We start from the raw sequence: 18,700 nt of genomic DNA on the forward strand, positions 1-18,700 counted from the left end.
TGGCGATGGTGCTTCCTTCGGCCTTGAATTTTTTTTTGGGAATTCTTCATATTCTTTGGGGCCTTCCTTATCCTAGCAGTAAGATGAGCGGCTATAAAGCAAGACCATGCTGAGGGTGACTGGGTTCGATTCCCGGTGCCGGTCTAGGCAATTTTCGGTTTGAAAATTGTCTCGACTTCCCTGGGCATCAAAGTATCATCGTGTTAGCCTCATGATATACGAATGCATAAATAGTAACTTGGCTTAGAAACCTCGCGATTAACAACTGTGGAAGTGCAGAATGAACACTAAGCAGCGAGGCGGCAATGTACCAGTGGGAAATGTAATGCCAATAAGATAAAAAGAATAGGGGGGTTCCGTAGCGTAGTTGGCTACACGTTCGCCTTACAAGCGAATGGTCATGGGTTCGATTCCCAGCCGCTCCACCAAACCTTCGTCAGTCGCCGGATGCGCAGCCTTATACGGTGACGTATTGGGGAGCGCCCTTGCCGTTACGACTGCCTGATGACGACTGACAAATTGTTCTTCTCGGAGGCATTCCTCCAACGTACCCGGATAAGTGGTAACCGAACAATGCGCAACGATCATTGAATATATGACACGGACAAATGGACACAATGGACTCACTTACGGTGAGATGGACCAGCAACGACAACAACAATGAATAATGGAAAATCTCACAATAGCTTCTGTGTGGATTCTGGCAGCAGAATACCACAGTAGATCTCGGCACAGTAGCGGTTAAGTAACACAGAGTGCCTACCAAACAAATAAATGAATAAAAAAAAAAAAAGAGAATAATTCTTCATAATTTCCTCTACTTTTTTTGTCTCTAAAAATGTTTGAAAAATCGGGATGTTCTTATAAGTTTCCTTGAGCAGAGCAAATGTCTGTCTGTGTGTGTGCACAAAATATAAAAAAAATGTTACCAACTTTTCATATAGTAATCCTTAACGGATTTTCTCGCAACAAGCTGCATTCGAAAGGTGGTGAAGCCTTGTAGACTCGAGTCAAGTACGAGACACTGAAGACGGCCTTACTGTTGAGGTCGAAATACGTATCTGTCAAGATACAATTATGTGGTGGAATTCAATGGGATTGTACAAACTCGTCTTATGACAAGTGAAGACATTCCACTAAAAAGCTCAAAATAATTTTCTTAACAAAAATATACTTCATTTCCTATATCACACAGTGTGAAATTTCCATGATTCTACTTTTTCTCTCGATGACAGCTGGTGGTCTTCTCCTCCCCTATGCTGGCCAACGTGCCACTACCGTCAAATATTTCTTCAAGCGACGCAAGCAAATCATCGTCAATCACTTTGCTTGACAAGGAACTGCAGCTTTATGGACATGCTGCGATGTCATGTTTGCTTTGAACTGAAGGAGCGAAGTTCGCTTCAAATCCTAACGCCTCCAAGAAGTACACCATGCAAGGGCTACGCAGAATTGCTGAAAATCTTCATCCGACGCAGTCGATCAATTTAGAAATGTTGTCTGAGCGGAAATAACATCTCAAAGATCTGATGGTCACCGCCTACTAATATGTTCGGCAAAGAATTCTCACAAGAATAAAAATTACAGCTCGCGCTTAGTTTCATAGGGGCGTAACTGTATTGATCGATTTCTCTTCGTCGATGTTTTCTTTTTATTATTGTACCGAATTGCGCTAGTTTGTCGATGATTTAATGGTTTGGCGTGATAAAGGATGATTGTATCTTGCACCAGAATCAATAATCACGGTTGTAGCTTTTGAAACAATTGAGTTATTAACAAAATATAAAATCGATTAAGAGAAATCGATCAATGCAGTTACGCCCCTATGAAACTAAGCGCGAGCCAGTAACTCTGCCTTATTTAAGAACGTTTTGTGGTGCGCTGTTTCCCTATTAGCGCTCGATTTGTGAAAACCATAAACGCCGAGCGCTTATGCCACTACGTTGATGGCATGCTGGACAGTGTGGCAAAAAAAGTAAGTGGTTTATCTCGCACAACAAGTAAAAAAGATGCGTGTAGTCTTTAATTGGGTCAGCAATTCAGAACACATAGCCGAAGGTGTAGATGAAAATCACATCGAAGACCTTTCACTGGAGTTAGCCACGGAGAAGATGCTCGACATGTCGTGCTGCAGTGATTTTGAGACCTCTATCTACAAGATTGGATGAGAATGATATACGATCGAGCGATGCTAACAATAAGGTTTATCTCACCATTCTTTCGCTCGAAAAGATAAGGATTCTTTGGTGCTACCTCAGCAGTAAAAGTATTCACTGCGAATTGGAGAAAAGGAGCTTGAGCTTGAGCTTGATTGACTGCTCGTAATTGCTACTCCATTATGACCAGATCAGCTGTTCTTGCACAGAGAACCAACAGATGTTTGCTTGGGACTAGCTCACATCTTCAATGTACAAGTACTGGTGATCTCATTTGTTAGGTCATACTGGCCACGTCAGAATGCAAGTCAATGTAGGGAAGGGGAGGAAATGATGATGCAATCACTCACCCACTGCAAGCCGAATATACCTCTGCACCTGCCACGAGTTCATGCGGAATCTTTGGTTTAGGTTCGAGAGGCAGAGGTCCGTCTTGGTTAACGAGCTGCCAGTGTGATAGATAGGAGAAAGCAACTGATGGAATTTCTAATTGGATGTTTGGAAACGCGCTTTATAGTTCATTTCCAATTCTAGCAGATTACTGTTAGAATATTCAAGTTGAAGGTATAGGAATTGAGATGGAAACGGTATGGAAGTCCATTTCCAGTTCTAGCGATTGCTAGAACATGAGAAATATAGAGAAAGATACAAAGTAGGAGATTGGAACGGACCTGGGATTGAACCCACGACCTCCTGCGTATGAGGCAGAAGCAGTAGCCATATGACTACCAAGCCCGCTAAAAAGTATTCACTACGAATTGGAGAAAATGAGGACAAAAAGTCCGGAAAACTTAGAGAAAACGTCACTTTCAAAAATACAGCCCAGAAACTTTTTTTTATTGATTTTCTGTGAAACATTCTAAAAAAATGGTTAAGGAAAGGTCATCTATGAAATGTGCCTTCTAAATCAGTAATTTACAATTCTACGAACTCTTTTAGTTGACGGGAAACTGGCTTTACTCGAAAAAAATAGATGATCAGTGGTCACTTTTGGGCATTGAAACGCGTCTGAGATTATTTGGCTTACTGATTGGATAAAGGCTAACTATTTGGATAAAGTTGGATCTTCACAGGACAAGTTCAAAGATTTATCCTTTCCTTCGAAACTTTCGAAGAAAACTATGTGGGTAATCTAGGGAAATCTGGGAAGTGGAAAGTGAAGAAGTGGGGTGGGAAGTCTAAATTAAATTTTATGTTGGCAACTACTCGGAACCATACAACGATCAATTGGTGGCAGCTCAAGGATAATTGACTAAATTTATTTTGGAATTCCATCAAGTTTTGTTTCATTTCGTTAAAAGCCATTTTTATGACAAAACTTTTGGAACGATGTGAAATATTAAAATCCAATTTCGCCATTGCCAAACTTCGCGAAATTCCGTTGACAGAGGTTAGCCAGCCAATGGCTGAACGCCTCTTAAATAAAGACAATAATAATAGGGGAAGGTGGTCGGTAGTCGCAGGGCTGGTAGCGACCGAAGCCACTCAAAATAGTGACCAAAGTTGACAAAAAAAAAGGGGCCAAATAGTGACTTTCAGTTGCAAAAAAGTGACCAAATAGTGACTTCCAATTACAGTAGCAAGTTCGATGAGACGAAATCAAGCGTTTTTGGGTCGAAGGAGAATAATTTTTCCGTAATTTATGGTGGGAAACATCTTTCACTCACAACTTTTATCTCTTAGAACAAACTCGGAAGAGAAGCGACTAAGTAAAATTGTATTGCCCTCTCTTTTAACCCCACGGAAATTTTACTCAATATCAGTCAAAGGCAGGACTACTCAAAACTATGAGTAGTCTTGCAAGCAAATCAATTTTTTACGCCGCTGGAAGTGAGCAAAATGTGGTTATCACTCATAACACCTGTTTTTCTTTCCCAAAAATGATTTTTCGGCGAAAATCTGCGTGAATGAGCATTCTCTTCTTTTGAGAATGAGTGAAAATTACGATCATTGGATTAGCTAAACACCTACTTTAGAAATATGCAGAGAATTCTACGATTTGTCACTGGTGCCACGGAATTTTTAGTGCGACAGGAACAACAGTACGGATCGTTTTGGTAGAAAACGAAACAAGAATTATGAAGATTCGTGTACAACGAGCCTGGGATTGAACGCTCGACCTTCTGCTTGTAACGAGGACCACGCTCTCTGAACTTTTGAGTAGTTTTCCTACAAAATACGCAGATTTTCCGACTAGCTGCGTATTCATGAACGATTGTTGCTATAGAATTCGACAGCGCATGCAATTTTCCAAATTGGGGAGACTTGATCTCCTCTCTATGATATCTACTCAATAAATATTTTTTTAAGAGCAAACCCTTCATTACATCTGTCCAATTACAAAATATTGAGAACAAATTATATTTGCTTGAATTTTTTAGACAAATTTTTATATAGATGACTAATGAGGGATCAAGTCTCCTCAAATTGAGGCAACAATTCAAAATCCAAAAATCCTGAAATTGTGGTGGTATGTTGGCATTTTTATCAATGAAGATCAATCAGCATATTTAGGGATTTGTGTTGTGAAATCATTTTGAAATGCATTTGGTCATTATTGGGAGAAGTTGTTCAAATTTTGCGTGGCCACTAAAACATTTTTAGGAGGAACAAAACACAGTAAATAATAGAGTAAATAAGGTTGTCAATCAAAAAAACAACTCGCCACATAACGATCATTTGTCTAGAGGATCTATTATAAAAAAAACGGTATAACAATACAACTTTAGTTCTTGGTAAAACAGGGGAGAAGCATGTCTACCAAGGTGTCAGCTCTCCCCACCTTCCCCTACTGTATAGATTGAGTTTTAAAAAATAACTTGAAATCGACAGGTCACCTGATTGCATGACTGTATATCAATTTATAATTTGTGACGTAAAACACCTTCAATTAGCTACGGGTGAAATACCAATAAGAGCAGCGAGTTAAATGGCTGGCGAAGTTTCAGAGCGATCATTTTTCCAAGATCCGTAATTTCATTTCTGCCATGAACAAACCATCATCCGATGGATACATAAAGCTTTATAAAATAATCTTGGTCAATAGTTTCAAAATAGTTGAAAATAGTGACTTTTTGCGAGAAAAAGTGACTTTAGTGACTTGAGGTCGAAAAAAGAGACTTTTTAGTGACTAGGACGAAAAAAGTGACCAAGACACTAAAAAGTTACCCGCTACCAGGCCTGTAGTCGGCACCCTTCTGTTTTTGGTCCACAACTTTTGTCCAATTGTACAATGTGGTGATATTTGCATACCAATGGAAGCCAATAGGCATAAGCTAATAACTGGTGGATTTCTTTTATTTCATCTATTGGAAAAATGTTATAACCAATTTTGTCAAGCGTTGATTCTATGCCATTTCGAAAAAGGTGATCGGTTGTCGGCACCCTAAAAAAACACTTAAAATGAAAAACTATTAGGTGGGAGCATTATGGCTGGGAAGATCAAGATTTATTGTGTCAATAGCAATGAAATTTATTACATTCAAGTACATTATACACATTTTATCGAGATTTTGTTAGTTTTGCTAACAACTTGACTTATAGCATAAAATTAGGCAATAACCTTATGATTTGATGAGTTAAATTGCAAACGCTACGAAGGCATTCAATTGTGAATCACGAAATATAATAATTTTTTCCTTGTAAATAATTTTTTTTAAATATCGCATACCCTTATTAACCATACCAAGTTTTTAGCTCTCTTTGTGTCGTGGAATATTTGTCTCATAAATTCAATCGAGCAATTCATTAACTTTTAAGACAAGGAGACTAGAACGCCTTTTAAGGTTCAATCGTGAATCCAAGAGCTTTATATAAAGAGGACATTTTTGGCTGTAAAGAAGGGCGTGCGTGCCCATTCGAACCCCCACTGGCTGGCAGTGATGTTACGAAAGATAGCTGCTGTATTACAGGTAGATTTAATCCGGGAGTTAGAAGGTGTTAGCTCTACTGCAGATCCAGATCCATTTCAGATGGCCTGGTATTTCATGACCAGTCCGAGGCCACTTTCACTTACAATAAGCCCCGCCTGTTTATGCTACCATTAATCTTGGTAACTTAGGAGCTAAATTCGAAAGCCATCGGCAATCAACCACTCGCACTATTGAACCGTAAACGAAAAAAAAAACTTGACAGCAGAATCCAAACACATCTATTCGCGTCAAGGCTTACTGCGGGGGAAATTGTATGAAAAAGGAGGACTTGTCCTCCCAAGGATACCATCTGGTATTTAGAGTCACGCTGTTATCTCTACCCTCCGACTAGAGCTTCAAGCGGCATTGAATGGCTCCCAACTAGCTCACACATTCTACGAAGCCACACCTTCCGGCGATATTTGGTCGGGGTTTTGCCAAATCGCACTAAGCGCCAATGAAAAATTACCCATTTTTTGCACAAGTTTTCGTGTAGCAGTTCTAATTTCTAATTTCCTTTCACCCTATAACTGAGGATATCGAACAGTGAATTGATATGAATTCATTTTTGTTTGTATTCAACGAGCAAAATATCACAAGTCAGTTAAAAAGACGCTTGGCGCGGTTTCGCGATCATTTGTGGTCTGACTTCCAAGATAGCTAGTGCTGGATAAAATCTGACCACCACCGCCACAGATCCTTGAGCAGACGGGGATGGCTGATTAAAGATACGGTCCAACCGACCTGAACGTTGCAGATGACGGCACAAAATGGAAAGGTCTTCCAGATTCGAACCCTCAAGGCGGTCAATTCTTCTATCTCATTTAATATCATTGGCCACGTGGCCACGACTCACCTACATTGAACATCATTGGCCACGTATGTCGAGTTGTTCACAACCTACCGACCTCGAACTTCGTCCTAGTGGAATGGCATTTTTCATCGCATCTGATCCCATCGTACGAGTGAACGACTTCTCTAATTGGGATTGATCAGTTCGAGTCGTAGCGTTCGTGCAACATTTTTCCAACAATTACCAATCTAGCGCTTGAAAAAGTCTATCATTAGCTACCCTCCTTCCAGCTTTCCAGCGATGTCATTCAAAACACCGTTGCGTAAAGCCACTGCACAAAAAGTCACCTTGGCCGTACCACAATGGAGTTTTGCGAACACAGTGCTTCATCACTAACTGCGATAACGTTACCGGATACGCCAAACATTCAATCATCCTTCACCGTGACCAACCTATCATGAAGTTGATCACTGCACATGTCCACCAGATATTATTCCTACAGTGCGTAAAAAACCCTGATTAATCCACCTAGCGGTGTTGGTGCCTTTCTTGTGCAAAAAAAAACTGAATGAGTGATATGAGTGAGTATTTTTAAGCGTATTTGCGCATAGAAAATAGTATTTTGGCCAATTTTCAATAGCAAACAATGGGACATGATTCTCAGTCGACTGGAACTTGTTGCGAGAAATTCGGCCAATGCTAAGTTCCAAAAAGTGTGTCTACAAAATTTTGTACACATACACACACACATACATACATACACACAAACATACATCACCTCGATTCGTCGATCTGAGTCGATTGGTATATAACACTATGGGTCTCCGAGCCTTCTATCAAACGTTTGGTTTTGGAGTGATCATATAGCCTGTACGTATACTTAGTATACGAGAAAGGCAAAAACTCACACTTAAGGTGTTCGGGTCCCATTAACATGGATTTCACTTAGCAATACCTCAGGCATTCTTTAGCCAAATTTACATGTGCATACTTTAAATCAACTTCAGTTTTCCGAAGCTGATCTCAGATTGTTGATTGGCCACTGCTGCATTCTGTAATCTATTTATTTATTGGAATGTAGGTTTATCCACCCTTAACCAAGTCTATCTTAAAATCTGTTATATCAATATAACACGAATCAGTGTAATTGACCACGGTAATATAGTCTTAACCTACTCTCTATCATCTCAGTCCTCATATCTAAAGAAATGACATTTTGTAAACGGTCAAACTCCCTCATAAATCTAATCGCAGGCTCGTGCATCAGGTAGTTACGATTGCGTAGTGGGGGTTAAATACTCTCCGTTGTCGTAGATTAGTCTCGTTCTGGTTCAGCTGAATTTTCCCTCGGAGGTGTCGACTCTCGGTACGATCTGTCATGATATTAGTGAAGAATATAATATCTGCTATCTTGTGACGCGTGAATCTATATATATAAAAACCAATCTATGTATGTATGTTCGCTAACTACTTCTGAACCACTTGGCCGATTTCAACCAAATTTGGTACAGACATTCTCTATCCTCAGAGGAAGTTAACAAAGGGGTGGGATGGTCATGTAGAAAAGGGGAGGGGTGGTGGGAGGGTTTTGTTCAGAAAACGAACAATTCTGTGTAACTTTCAACTCCCAGGACCGATTTCAACCAAATTTGGTACAGACATTCTCTATCCTCAGAGGAAGTTAACAAAGGGGTGGGATGGTCATGTAGAAAAGGGGGAGGGGTGGTGGGAGGGTTTTGTTCAGAAAACGAACAATTCTGTGTAACTTTCAACTCCCAGGACCGATTTCAACCAAATTTGGTACAGACATTCTCTATCCTCAGAGGAAGTTAACAAAGGGTGGGATGGTCATGTAGAAAAGGGGAGGGGTGGTGGGAGGGTTTTGTTCAGAAAACGAACAATTCTGTGTAACTTTCAACTCCCAGGACCGATTTCAACCAAATTTTGTACACATATTCACTACGAGGAGGTAATCATATGGGAGGGGATTTGGGAAAGGGGGAGGGGTCTGGAGGGAGGGTTTTGTTTAGAAAACGGGCAATTCAAAGTAAATCATGAACCCCTGTACCGATTTCAACCAAATTTGGTACACACATTCTACATCATAAGGAAAAGATAACAAAGGGGATGGGATGGTCATTGGAAAAAAGGGGAGGGTATAGGGGGAGGTGTTGTCTTTGGAAAACGAGCAACTCAGTGTAACTCCCAACCCCCAGGACCGATTTCAATCAAATTTTGTACACATATTCACTATGAGGAGCCGATCGTACGGGAGGGAAATTTGGATAAGGGGGGTAGGGGTCTGAGGGAGGGGTATTGTTCAGAAAACGGGCAATTTAGTGTAACTTCTGAACCCCTGTACCGATTTCAACCAAATTTGGTACACACATTTTCTATCCCTAGGAGAAGATAACAAAGGGGTGAAATGGCCGTTGAGAAAAGAGGAAGGGTAAAGGGAAAGCGGTTGTCTTTAGAAAACGGGCAATTCAGTGTAACTCCTGACCCCAGGACCAATTCTAAGCAGATTAAATGATTAAATCATTCAACTCTATGATTAAAGATTATGATTAATGAATTATAATTTTTTGAAAATGATGACTGATAATGATTAATGATTAAATTCATTTTTGACAATAATTAACGATTATGAATAATAGATGAAAAAACCGTTGGATTATGATTAACGATTACCGATCGTGATTAAATGTTGACACACTATGTGTATGGTTAATGATTAACGATCGATATGATTAATGATTGATGATTATGAATGATCAAATTGCATAGTGATCCATAATCGAGTAACCTTTATTCCAAATTTTAAAAGGTATGATAATTATATGATAATGATTCAAGATTAATAAATAAAAGCAAGGTATGCAATGATCCAATGTTCCAGCATAACTTCTGTACCCTTGCCCGATTTCAACCAAATTTGGAACAAACATTCTTTTTTTTTCTTAAGAAGGCGAAGATGACAGGGATCGATCAACTCAACACTTCATCGAAATCATGGTTTGCCCAGAGAAAAGCAATGATTAAAGTGTTTCCTTCTGGACGGTAAATGTGATCATTTCTTTAAAAATAGACGTTTTTCCGGAATAAGGCATCGGTGTATGTTTTTCCTTCTTTAGAAATAGACGTTTGCCCGGAATAAAGCGATTTTGGGTTTGATCCCATTTTCAAAATCAGTCAATGTTTTCAAATGTAATCTACCTTCTTTTAATCAAATGATGAAATATCAATAAGAAAACACAATTATCCTTTTGACCTATTCCAATTCCGATGGTGAAAAAAACTGCGAATTAAACTGGCAACTCCGAGCAAGGCCGGGTACATAAAGCTAGTATCATATACAGATTGACCAAGCCACACCTCTTATGCAAGGCTAGTTCATAACCATTTCTGTTATCGAAATCGTCGCTCCTGCTCGGGTTTCTCCAGAATTTCACAGCTCTGCGCGTCTCTTCAGACCACCAGCTGGGTAGCATCCATGATGGCACAAGTGAGGTGGAAGAAGACGTATGAGCTAATACCAAAATAGGGTAGTGGTTGCTCCCGAAAAGGTCCGCACTTGCCACGAATTTTAGAGTTTTGAGTAGGGATCTGCTGGCTTCGATAATATCAATGAAAGCAGCAGGATGTCCGTTAAAGAGGCAATTTCTTTGAATCGCTAGGTCTTCATTTTGATAGGCTTTGAAAATAGCAACGCCACGAGGATCGGCCCTTGAACCGGAACCCATACAGGATGGTCGGAGTTGAAGTTTCCGAGGAAGAAGAAAAGGGAGAGAAAGCAACTGCTGACGATATTACTCATCGTCTTGTTCTCACTGATGTCAAAAGGGATTTCTCGTAGAACCACAATCGCCACCAAGTGCCGGAAATTTGTCCCGATCTTACAGATCCACCGAGTATGTGCTCCGATAAAGCCAATAAAACTCGATTAACATCTGTAACGCAGAAAACCCACTGGGGGCCAATGTGAGTATATAGCTCAAGGTGGTGCAGGTGGTTTCAAAATTCATTTCATAGGAGACATAGCGCTTGATCTCCGGTGTAGGATGGAACTCGTTGCTGTGGCTGATGTAGCAGATTTTGGGAGATTCCCGGAGAGACCGATTCGGGTCAAAGGCTTCTCGAGGGCTTTGTAGTGGGTGGGTGAGGGAATATTCCCGGAAAAGCAGAGCTGATGAAGGAAACCGGAACGTTGAATATTTGCTGGATAGTGGGACTTCAACCCGAGTTGGGGTCCCCGGGATACCCGAAAAGTGGTCTGAGGATGTGGGACTTACCTCCTGGAACGTATGATCTTGAGTGCCCAGAGAGGCTTGCGATACTCACAGCTTCCGGAGTTTCGGTAGCTGTCGGAAACTGGTGAACTGGTATGGTTGACATGTTGTTGTTAGAAGGATTTCGTCTGTCGGGGAAGAACAAAGCGTCCCGATAACGATTCCTGTCTGGACAGGTTTAGTTCCCACAGAGTCCTCGGAGAATTAACGTTGCTAATTTAATTAAAGAATAAGCGTTGCTACCTTTAGGCACGTTGGAGTTTGTGACGATGGGTTTTCTGATGGTGGAGCTAAAGATGATATCACATGGCAAGACGATTGCCAGTCCTCTTGTTGTTCAACCGGGTAGGAGGTTACGCTTCTCTTCGAAGTTCATGGAACGCTTAAGCCACTTGTGACGTTAGCTGTTGAAACCTTGGTTGTTGTGCGGGATTTCTATTACTCCTGATTTTTTGAGAGTGAAGAAAAACCGAGAGATAGAAAACCTGTCAGTTGTTCGACCGGAAGAGATCTGGAGGATGAAAGTTATGGTTTTCAGGAGGAGCGTCAGAAATAGGATGTTGGACCTGCAGATAATAGGGATGGTAGATCTCTTGGAAACGTAGGGAGACTTCATGACCATGAAATTGCTTTTTTAGGCCAGCGCTTTCTTCATTTGGTCGGTGATTTTAGCCATAAAGTTTTACAGTTGCTTTTCCATTGCTGCCATTCGTTGCATCATAGTCATGACTCATGTGGAGAAAGAGTTTTCGAGAAGAATGAGATTTTAACGATTGTCTTACACTTAAGGTTGAGGCATGCATTTTCGTTTTTTCGTCATAGTCTCAAAAAAACCAATAGAAGATACACTTTTTTTGTCAAACTCATCCGTACCAAATCGTAAGCTCAGGAGAGTCGTTCTGCTTAAGTGAAGTACTAGCAAATGGACGATGTTTTCGTTGGTTTTAGACCCTATGACGATGGACGGCAACACCTTCCGTGTCCCTATCCGTTTTTCCTTTTTGAACCAAACGTGTATATTTCTGTTATTTATCATGCGCATAATTAGAACATGAAATCCAATGTTTAATTGAATATGAGCATGAAAATATGGCTTAATTTTTTACTTTATTTAATGTAAAGCAACACTGCCGTAATCTGAAAAAGTGTCGTGTTAACGATTAGTATTCATTAAGCTTTTTAACAGAAAAATGGAAAACATTCATGTTGTAAAATGGCATACGTCACTTTTTCAAATTACGGCAGAACAGTTGTCACACGAAAAATGGCACAGATTAACATCATTTTAAAAAATCAGGATTATTGTTACATTTGACATGATTGAATGTTTAAATAAAGTGTTATCTTTAAATTTGTTTGCTGTGTTTTGTCGGAATAAGCCATTTTTATTGTAAACTGACCAGACCGGTTGTGGTATTCATGAAATAACCTTTCTGAGAGGTGACGAATGAACTATGTAAATAACAAAAATGGGGCTTGGCTTTCATGCTAATAGCTACTTCTTCCCATTATAATAAATTATAATTCCTCCTTCGAACAATTGTCATAAATAACTAATCACGGTCGAATAGCTGTTTTCTAAATTTAAAAGTTCTATCAGCATATTGATCCCGACTCCAGCATTACTTGGAATAATTTTCCAATTTCAAAGTTTCCAATCCTTTCTCAAGCATGCCACCTATCGAACAATGCCAAACAACTCAAGTGCAGTATAACTTTCGGAGCATCAGTCAGTCAGTCGGAAGCTAAGAAATACGGAAAACCGGAAGCACACCCGCCACCAAAATCTTAACCCAATACTCACTGGCATTGATGCTGTCGGCGACGGTGCATTTGCCGTCGTACATGACCTCGAACTTTTCGCAGCACTTGTTAATCCGCACCGCATTGGGATTGGCACCGTTGTTCTTCTGCGGTGTCGTTGATGTGGCGACCGATCCGACGGCAAGCGTAGCCAACAGCTGGACCAGCAACAGGGCAATGAGCTTCCTGCTGCAGGACGCCGACGACGACGACGACGGTGGCGTTATCCTTCCCAGCACCAGTGGTTGCAGCATTTTCCGACTGTTGTCCAGCTACTGGGTGTGTGGCTGGTTCGTTAAGTTAAGCTTACGATCGTTAAACTAATGGAGACAGGAGGTGTATTTATAAATTTGAGCAAAGTTTACTTTGGTGTGTTGAACGAATCTAATTCTGCTGGCTGTCTTCTTCCACACTTTCACAACAGGAACCTGTGGGAGGGCGGGAGCGTAACTCCCGTTACTGCTTCCTGCGTTTTTGCCTGATCCTCCTCGGGTTTCGTGGGGGTTTCATTTGAATTCGGTCGTTTGTTATGGAACTACTGTGGAACGGGGCAGACGGTGCTCCGCCGTTCGAATGGCACAGCCAAGTGTCGAAGTCAAAGTTAATTGAAGTTGGAGCTTTCTAACTAGAGTAGAGTATTTGGTGGGATTTGTGTTGGCTGACATAGACTTGGCTTCTGGATCGATGTTGCGCTGTCGCCCGGTAAAATACAGTTGTTTAGAAATCTGAAATGGTAATGGAAAAGTTTGGTTTATTGCAACAAATATTGGCATTCATTGTTCTATTAGTTGGGACTTATTTATGCAAAATCGAAACGAAATAATTTAATTCGATCAGAGAACTATTTGTCATATATGCGATTTGCTTTTTACGTTAAAAATTACTCCATCCGATTGAACTAGTCTCCAATCTTCCATATTTTTTTCAAGTGGATCTGTTTTGTATACAGATATTGGTTCTAAAAAATCTGGTATGTGTGCTTGATGTATAATTCATCTTTTAAGCAATTGTGCATCTTTTGCTATAAAAGAGTTTTACAACTCATTTTAATTACACTGTTTGATAGGTATCTATATTTTTAGATAATCGAGAAAACCTAAATAATACGAACTTGAAAGTGAGAAATTATTTCACAAAACGATTTATGAAGTGCATCTAAAAGAATTGAACTAAAAACAAACGGATTAAAGGAAAAATTTGGTCACAAGGGACTGTGTGACATAAACATATAGATATAAAAAGATTTGAAAATTTAATTCTTCACTTTAGGTCAGGACTTTAGGTCAAGAAGCATATAGGCTGCATCGCTTTAGCATTTGCTGAGGGGTTCACCGGTCTATAAATGTTGAATCCGGACTTCATCGAACCAAGCACTGGAAAGGGCTTCATGAACCAATTATCTGTCGAAGGCCATTCGTAATAACCAGGTGACAATTGTCAATCCTTTTATGAGAAGCTGTGCCCAGCTGCGGATACTGCACTCTAAAATTATTGCCCTTCATCACACGATTTTTGCGCCGAGTCCACTGTTTTACTGCACGGTTACCGTTCCCAATCGCACACACTCAGACTGTTGTTGGTTGAAAGCGAGGGAAAAGCAGAACGACGAGAAAACCTGCAATTTTATTCCCGTGTCACTTAGTAGAGCCCGCGCGATCCGCGGTGCCGGGAGGAAGCTCGACTCGCCGAACGAGCGGCGGCGTATGTCCAAACTTGGGTCGGAATGGAGAAAATTTTCCCATCATGAGCACGTTTTCCTGCTTTGCAGCTCTCGGAAAAAAGGGCCACTGCATATTTGGTTTCAGGTGCAATTCTTTTCGCGCTGCTGCTGCTGCTGTTTGGGTACGTGCGGCAGTGGTCACGGCGATGGTGATGTTGATGCTGATGATGATGATGATGGAAACAGAGATGGGAATTGTGGTCAACATGTCCATTTTCGAAGTTGGACCTGCTGCGGTGAGCTGATCCAGTGCGATGTCTGGGATAGCAATGAGTTTGTGGCGTAGATTTTTATTGACCCACTATCAGGTATTTGGTCGTATGTAATTTAATTGATGAGGCATTCCACGGGGGCATGTCAGTCGATCCTGAGCGACCATTTCGAAAATATTTGAAACTCTGCACAGTTTTTCAATTTCATCTAAATCGTAATTTTTCGATATCAAATCTTCATATTGAGTCACGACTAACTTTTCAAAAGGGTGTATGTGAAAATGGTTCAAAAATATTTAAAAAGCTGCACAGCAAAAACGGAATGTTCGATTGTTATGATTTTTTCAGCAAAGTTAGACAACTAAATGGTGATTCTTAAGAAAATGTGCACAGTGAAAAAAATTTTTTTTTGCCTTTAAAAATATCATTTTTGTCACAAAAACTCAAATATCTCAAAACCCTATCTTTTTTCGAACGTAATTTCTACGTTACTCGTTATAAATACTCTACGTAAACGGTCCATTATATTAGCTATCTACCATAAAAATTTGGTGATGGTAAACTAATAAACAAAAAAGTTATGACATTTCAAACATTTCACAATTTTCACATTTAGTAAAAAAAAATTTTTTTCTGTGTAAGTTATTTCGAGAATTGCAGTTTGATGCAGATTTTATTGTTAAGGGACGTGATTTAAACAAGTTGTTTTCATGATATTTTGATTTAATTATTCATAGCATCTATAAGAAACTTAGACACGATCCAGTGTTGTGATCAAAAGTATTGATAGTGTCATAATTTTCATTGCACGTGACTGGCGAAAAATTCTTTTAATAGTGTTGAAACCTGTTGATAATAACGTTGATAGAAACATATCAGAAATGTTATTTTTAAGACAAAAGCTGCAAAATCAAAGATTTATATACACGTGTACGTCTATAGTTTACCTGCAAAAAATATACCTCTTAGAGAATAGACTTTATGATCGGGAGGAAACGGGGTATCTTCAACAACAACAAATGCATGATAGGTACATACCATGACAATGCTCACGAAAAAGCAAAAAAATTACTACTACTAAGGTTGTTAAAGATCTTATAGTAATTTTTTTCTTCAGTCAAGCAAATGACACCAAACTAGTCAGTAAAAACTTAAAAGTGATTTTGTTTATTGAAATATTACGAACAACATGAGTAGCCGCTTTCTCAACTGTTGTAGGCCGTTTGATGGAAAAAAGTGTTCAAAAGAGTTACGAAATCTCACCGAAAGCACCATAGATAAACTGAAAGCGACTGGTTATGCTCCAATGTCCACATTGAATACAAATTTACGCATTTGCACGTCCTGCCGTCTAAACGTTGACAAAAGAGCAATCTGTATATCATCGGTTGAGCAGAGCGCAGGAAGTTCGAAAACGACAGCAACTGAGGAATTGCCAGATGTATCGACAACAACTGAGGAATTACCAGAAGTATTAAGTGCTGAGAGCCTTGCCACCGTACCATCAGCGAAATCTGTTTCAACAAATCAATCGGAAGATGAGTGTATCCAAAAGGTCAACATCGAACGCTTTAACGAGGGCATAGCTGGGATAAAAGTGACTCCGATTAAATGGAGTAAGATGGACTACGTTTATTACCCGGAGAAAAATACCGTGAAATAAGCGAAGCTGTACGAAGAAACCTCTTCAAATTAGGACCTGATGATGTGGAAAATACAGACTACGACGAGGTAATTATAAATATGAAGGAAAGGTTCTCGAATGCAGCCACGACAAGGAAAGAAAAATTATTGATTTTGTCGATGCTGCCAAGTTCGTGGTCTATTCAGGATGCCATTGATGAGTTCAAAACCAATAGAAATACAGTAAAAGAGGCAAAACAATTGAAGAATAACTGTCTTTCAACCAAAATACTAGGTCTAGTACTGCATTAACAGATGAGACAAAAGAAATAGTAGTTCAATATTTTGAAGATGATGAAGTAAGTCGAGCTATGCCTGGTCAAAAAGATTATGTATCAGTAAAAAAAGATGGAAAGCGTCAAGCAATCCAAAACGATTAATGATGACGACTTTGAAAGAAGCGTGCACACGCTTCAAGGAAATTCACGATAATATTAAAATAGGTTTTTCCTCATTTGCAAGCCTTCGGCCAAGGCAATGTAAGCTTCTTTCCAATTCAGGAACACATAATGTGTGTGTGCACAACCCATGAGAATATTAATCTTATTTTACATAGTTTGAAAAGAATCAATTTAACAAAGGATATTAAAATGTTAACTGGTAGTCTTTTGTGTGAAAATACAACATCAAATTGCTATCTACGATCTTGTTCGGATTGTCCAGATTCTTCATCATTGGAAAATACTTTATTCGCTGAGTTTGAAGAAAAATATATTGATCAGTTATCATTTGAGCAATGGGTGACCACGGATAGGTGTGACATAGAAACTATTGTAAAACCTGTAGATGAGTTTGTGTCATATTTTTGCTTGAAATTAGAAAGTTTAATCCCTCACGATTTCATTAAAACAGAACAATCCAGCTTTTTAAAAAATACGAAAAATACATTACAAAATGGTGAATTTTTAGTCATTTGTGATTTTTCTGAAAATTACAGCTTTGTATTGCAAGATGAAGTGCAGTCCCATCACTGGAACGTACAACAAGCTACAATTCATCCATTCGTTATTTATTTTAATGGAAGTACGCAAATTGAACACTTAAGTTTTATTATAATTTCCGAAGATTTAGGACACGATTCAGTATCCGTAAACTTGTTCATTGAAAAATGATTAACTTTTTACGCGTTGATAAGCATAAAGAAGTCAAAAAGATATATTTCATGTCTGATGGAGCAGCGTCGCAGTACAAAAGTAAGAATTTTTCGAGCCTATGTCAATTTAAATCAATGTACGGAATTGATGCAGAATGGCATTTTTTTGCTACATCACATGGCAAAGGTCCTTGTGATGCTATTGGAGGAACAATAAAGCGCATGGCCACAAGAGCAAGTTTAGCCAAAGAACGTGAGCATCCAATTAAAACTGCGAAAGAACTTTTTGATTGGGCAAATCGTAGAAAAGAAAAAGATTTAACCAAATTATCATTTTGTTTTACTACTACTGAAGAGTACGAAATAAAGGCTTCAGAGCCCAGCGAGCAATTTAATAACGCGAAAACGATCCAAGGAACCCAAAAATTTCACTGTTTCATTCCATTGTCGGAAAATAAAATTAAAGCAAAACTATACTCAAACTGTGCTGATAATAATTCAAAAGTGTTCGATATTTTAAAAAATTTGAATAAAAATAAATAAAAAATAAGTATTAATAAACTGTTTTCATGATATCATAACCCATACCAAAATTCAAACCCAAAACTCTTAGAGTTTCTATAACAACATTGTGTAACTGCCACATTTAATTTAATACTTAATACTTAAAATGACGATTTAGATGAAATTGAAAAACTGTGCAAAGTTTCAACTCAATAGAAAATCATGAATTAAAAATTTTCTTAAATTTTGATGCTGTTGCTTGGAATCGCTCTGATATAAAAGTTTCATGTTGCTTATTATTTGAACGGTATTGATTTTTGAATTTTGAGATTTGGCGTCGTATCCCTAATGTATATTCACCTTACTTGATATGAAGGTGAATATACATGAGGGATACGACGCCAATTGTTGGACGAAACAACAAACCGTTCAACATTTAGCCGATTTTTAAATCTATTGTTCTTCAAAACTGAAGCTACCTTTGTTCCACTACCGTGTTTCTAATTCATGCAGTGGAAAAAATGTTGAAACGAATC

The 18,700-nt window shown here is 39.1% G+C and overlaps 2 protein-coding genes across 3 annotated transcripts in view; one reads left to right on the forward strand and one right to left on the reverse strand.

Annotated features, from left to right (window-relative positions):
• Positions 1–18,700, forward strand: part of LOC134227241 (RNA helicase aquarius) — a 355,300-nt gene that overhangs the window by 53,462 nt on the left and 283,138 nt on the right. The window lies entirely within an intron of this gene.
• LOC134227214 (probable G-protein coupled receptor Mth-like 5) overlaps positions 1–18,700 on the reverse strand; it is a 127,727-nt gene that overhangs the window by 33,507 nt on the left and 75,520 nt on the right. For both annotated transcript variants that reach the window (XM_062708563.1, XM_062708572.1), the window contains exon 2: positions 12,954–13,677. In XM_062708563.1, coding sequence (XP_062564547.1) covers positions 12,954–13,206 — 253 coding nt within the window. In that variant the 5' untranslated portion in view covers positions 13,207–13,677. The remainder of the gene's footprint in view (positions 1–12,953; positions 13,678–18,700) is intronic.

Source organism: Armigeres subalbatus, chromosome 1 (assembly GCF_024139115.2).
Source record: "Armigeres subalbatus isolate Guangzhou_Male chromosome 1, GZ_Asu_2, whole genome shotgun sequence".
In the NCBI taxonomy this organism is placed as follows: Eukaryota; Metazoa; Arthropoda; class Insecta; order Diptera; family Culicidae; genus Armigeres; species Armigeres subalbatus.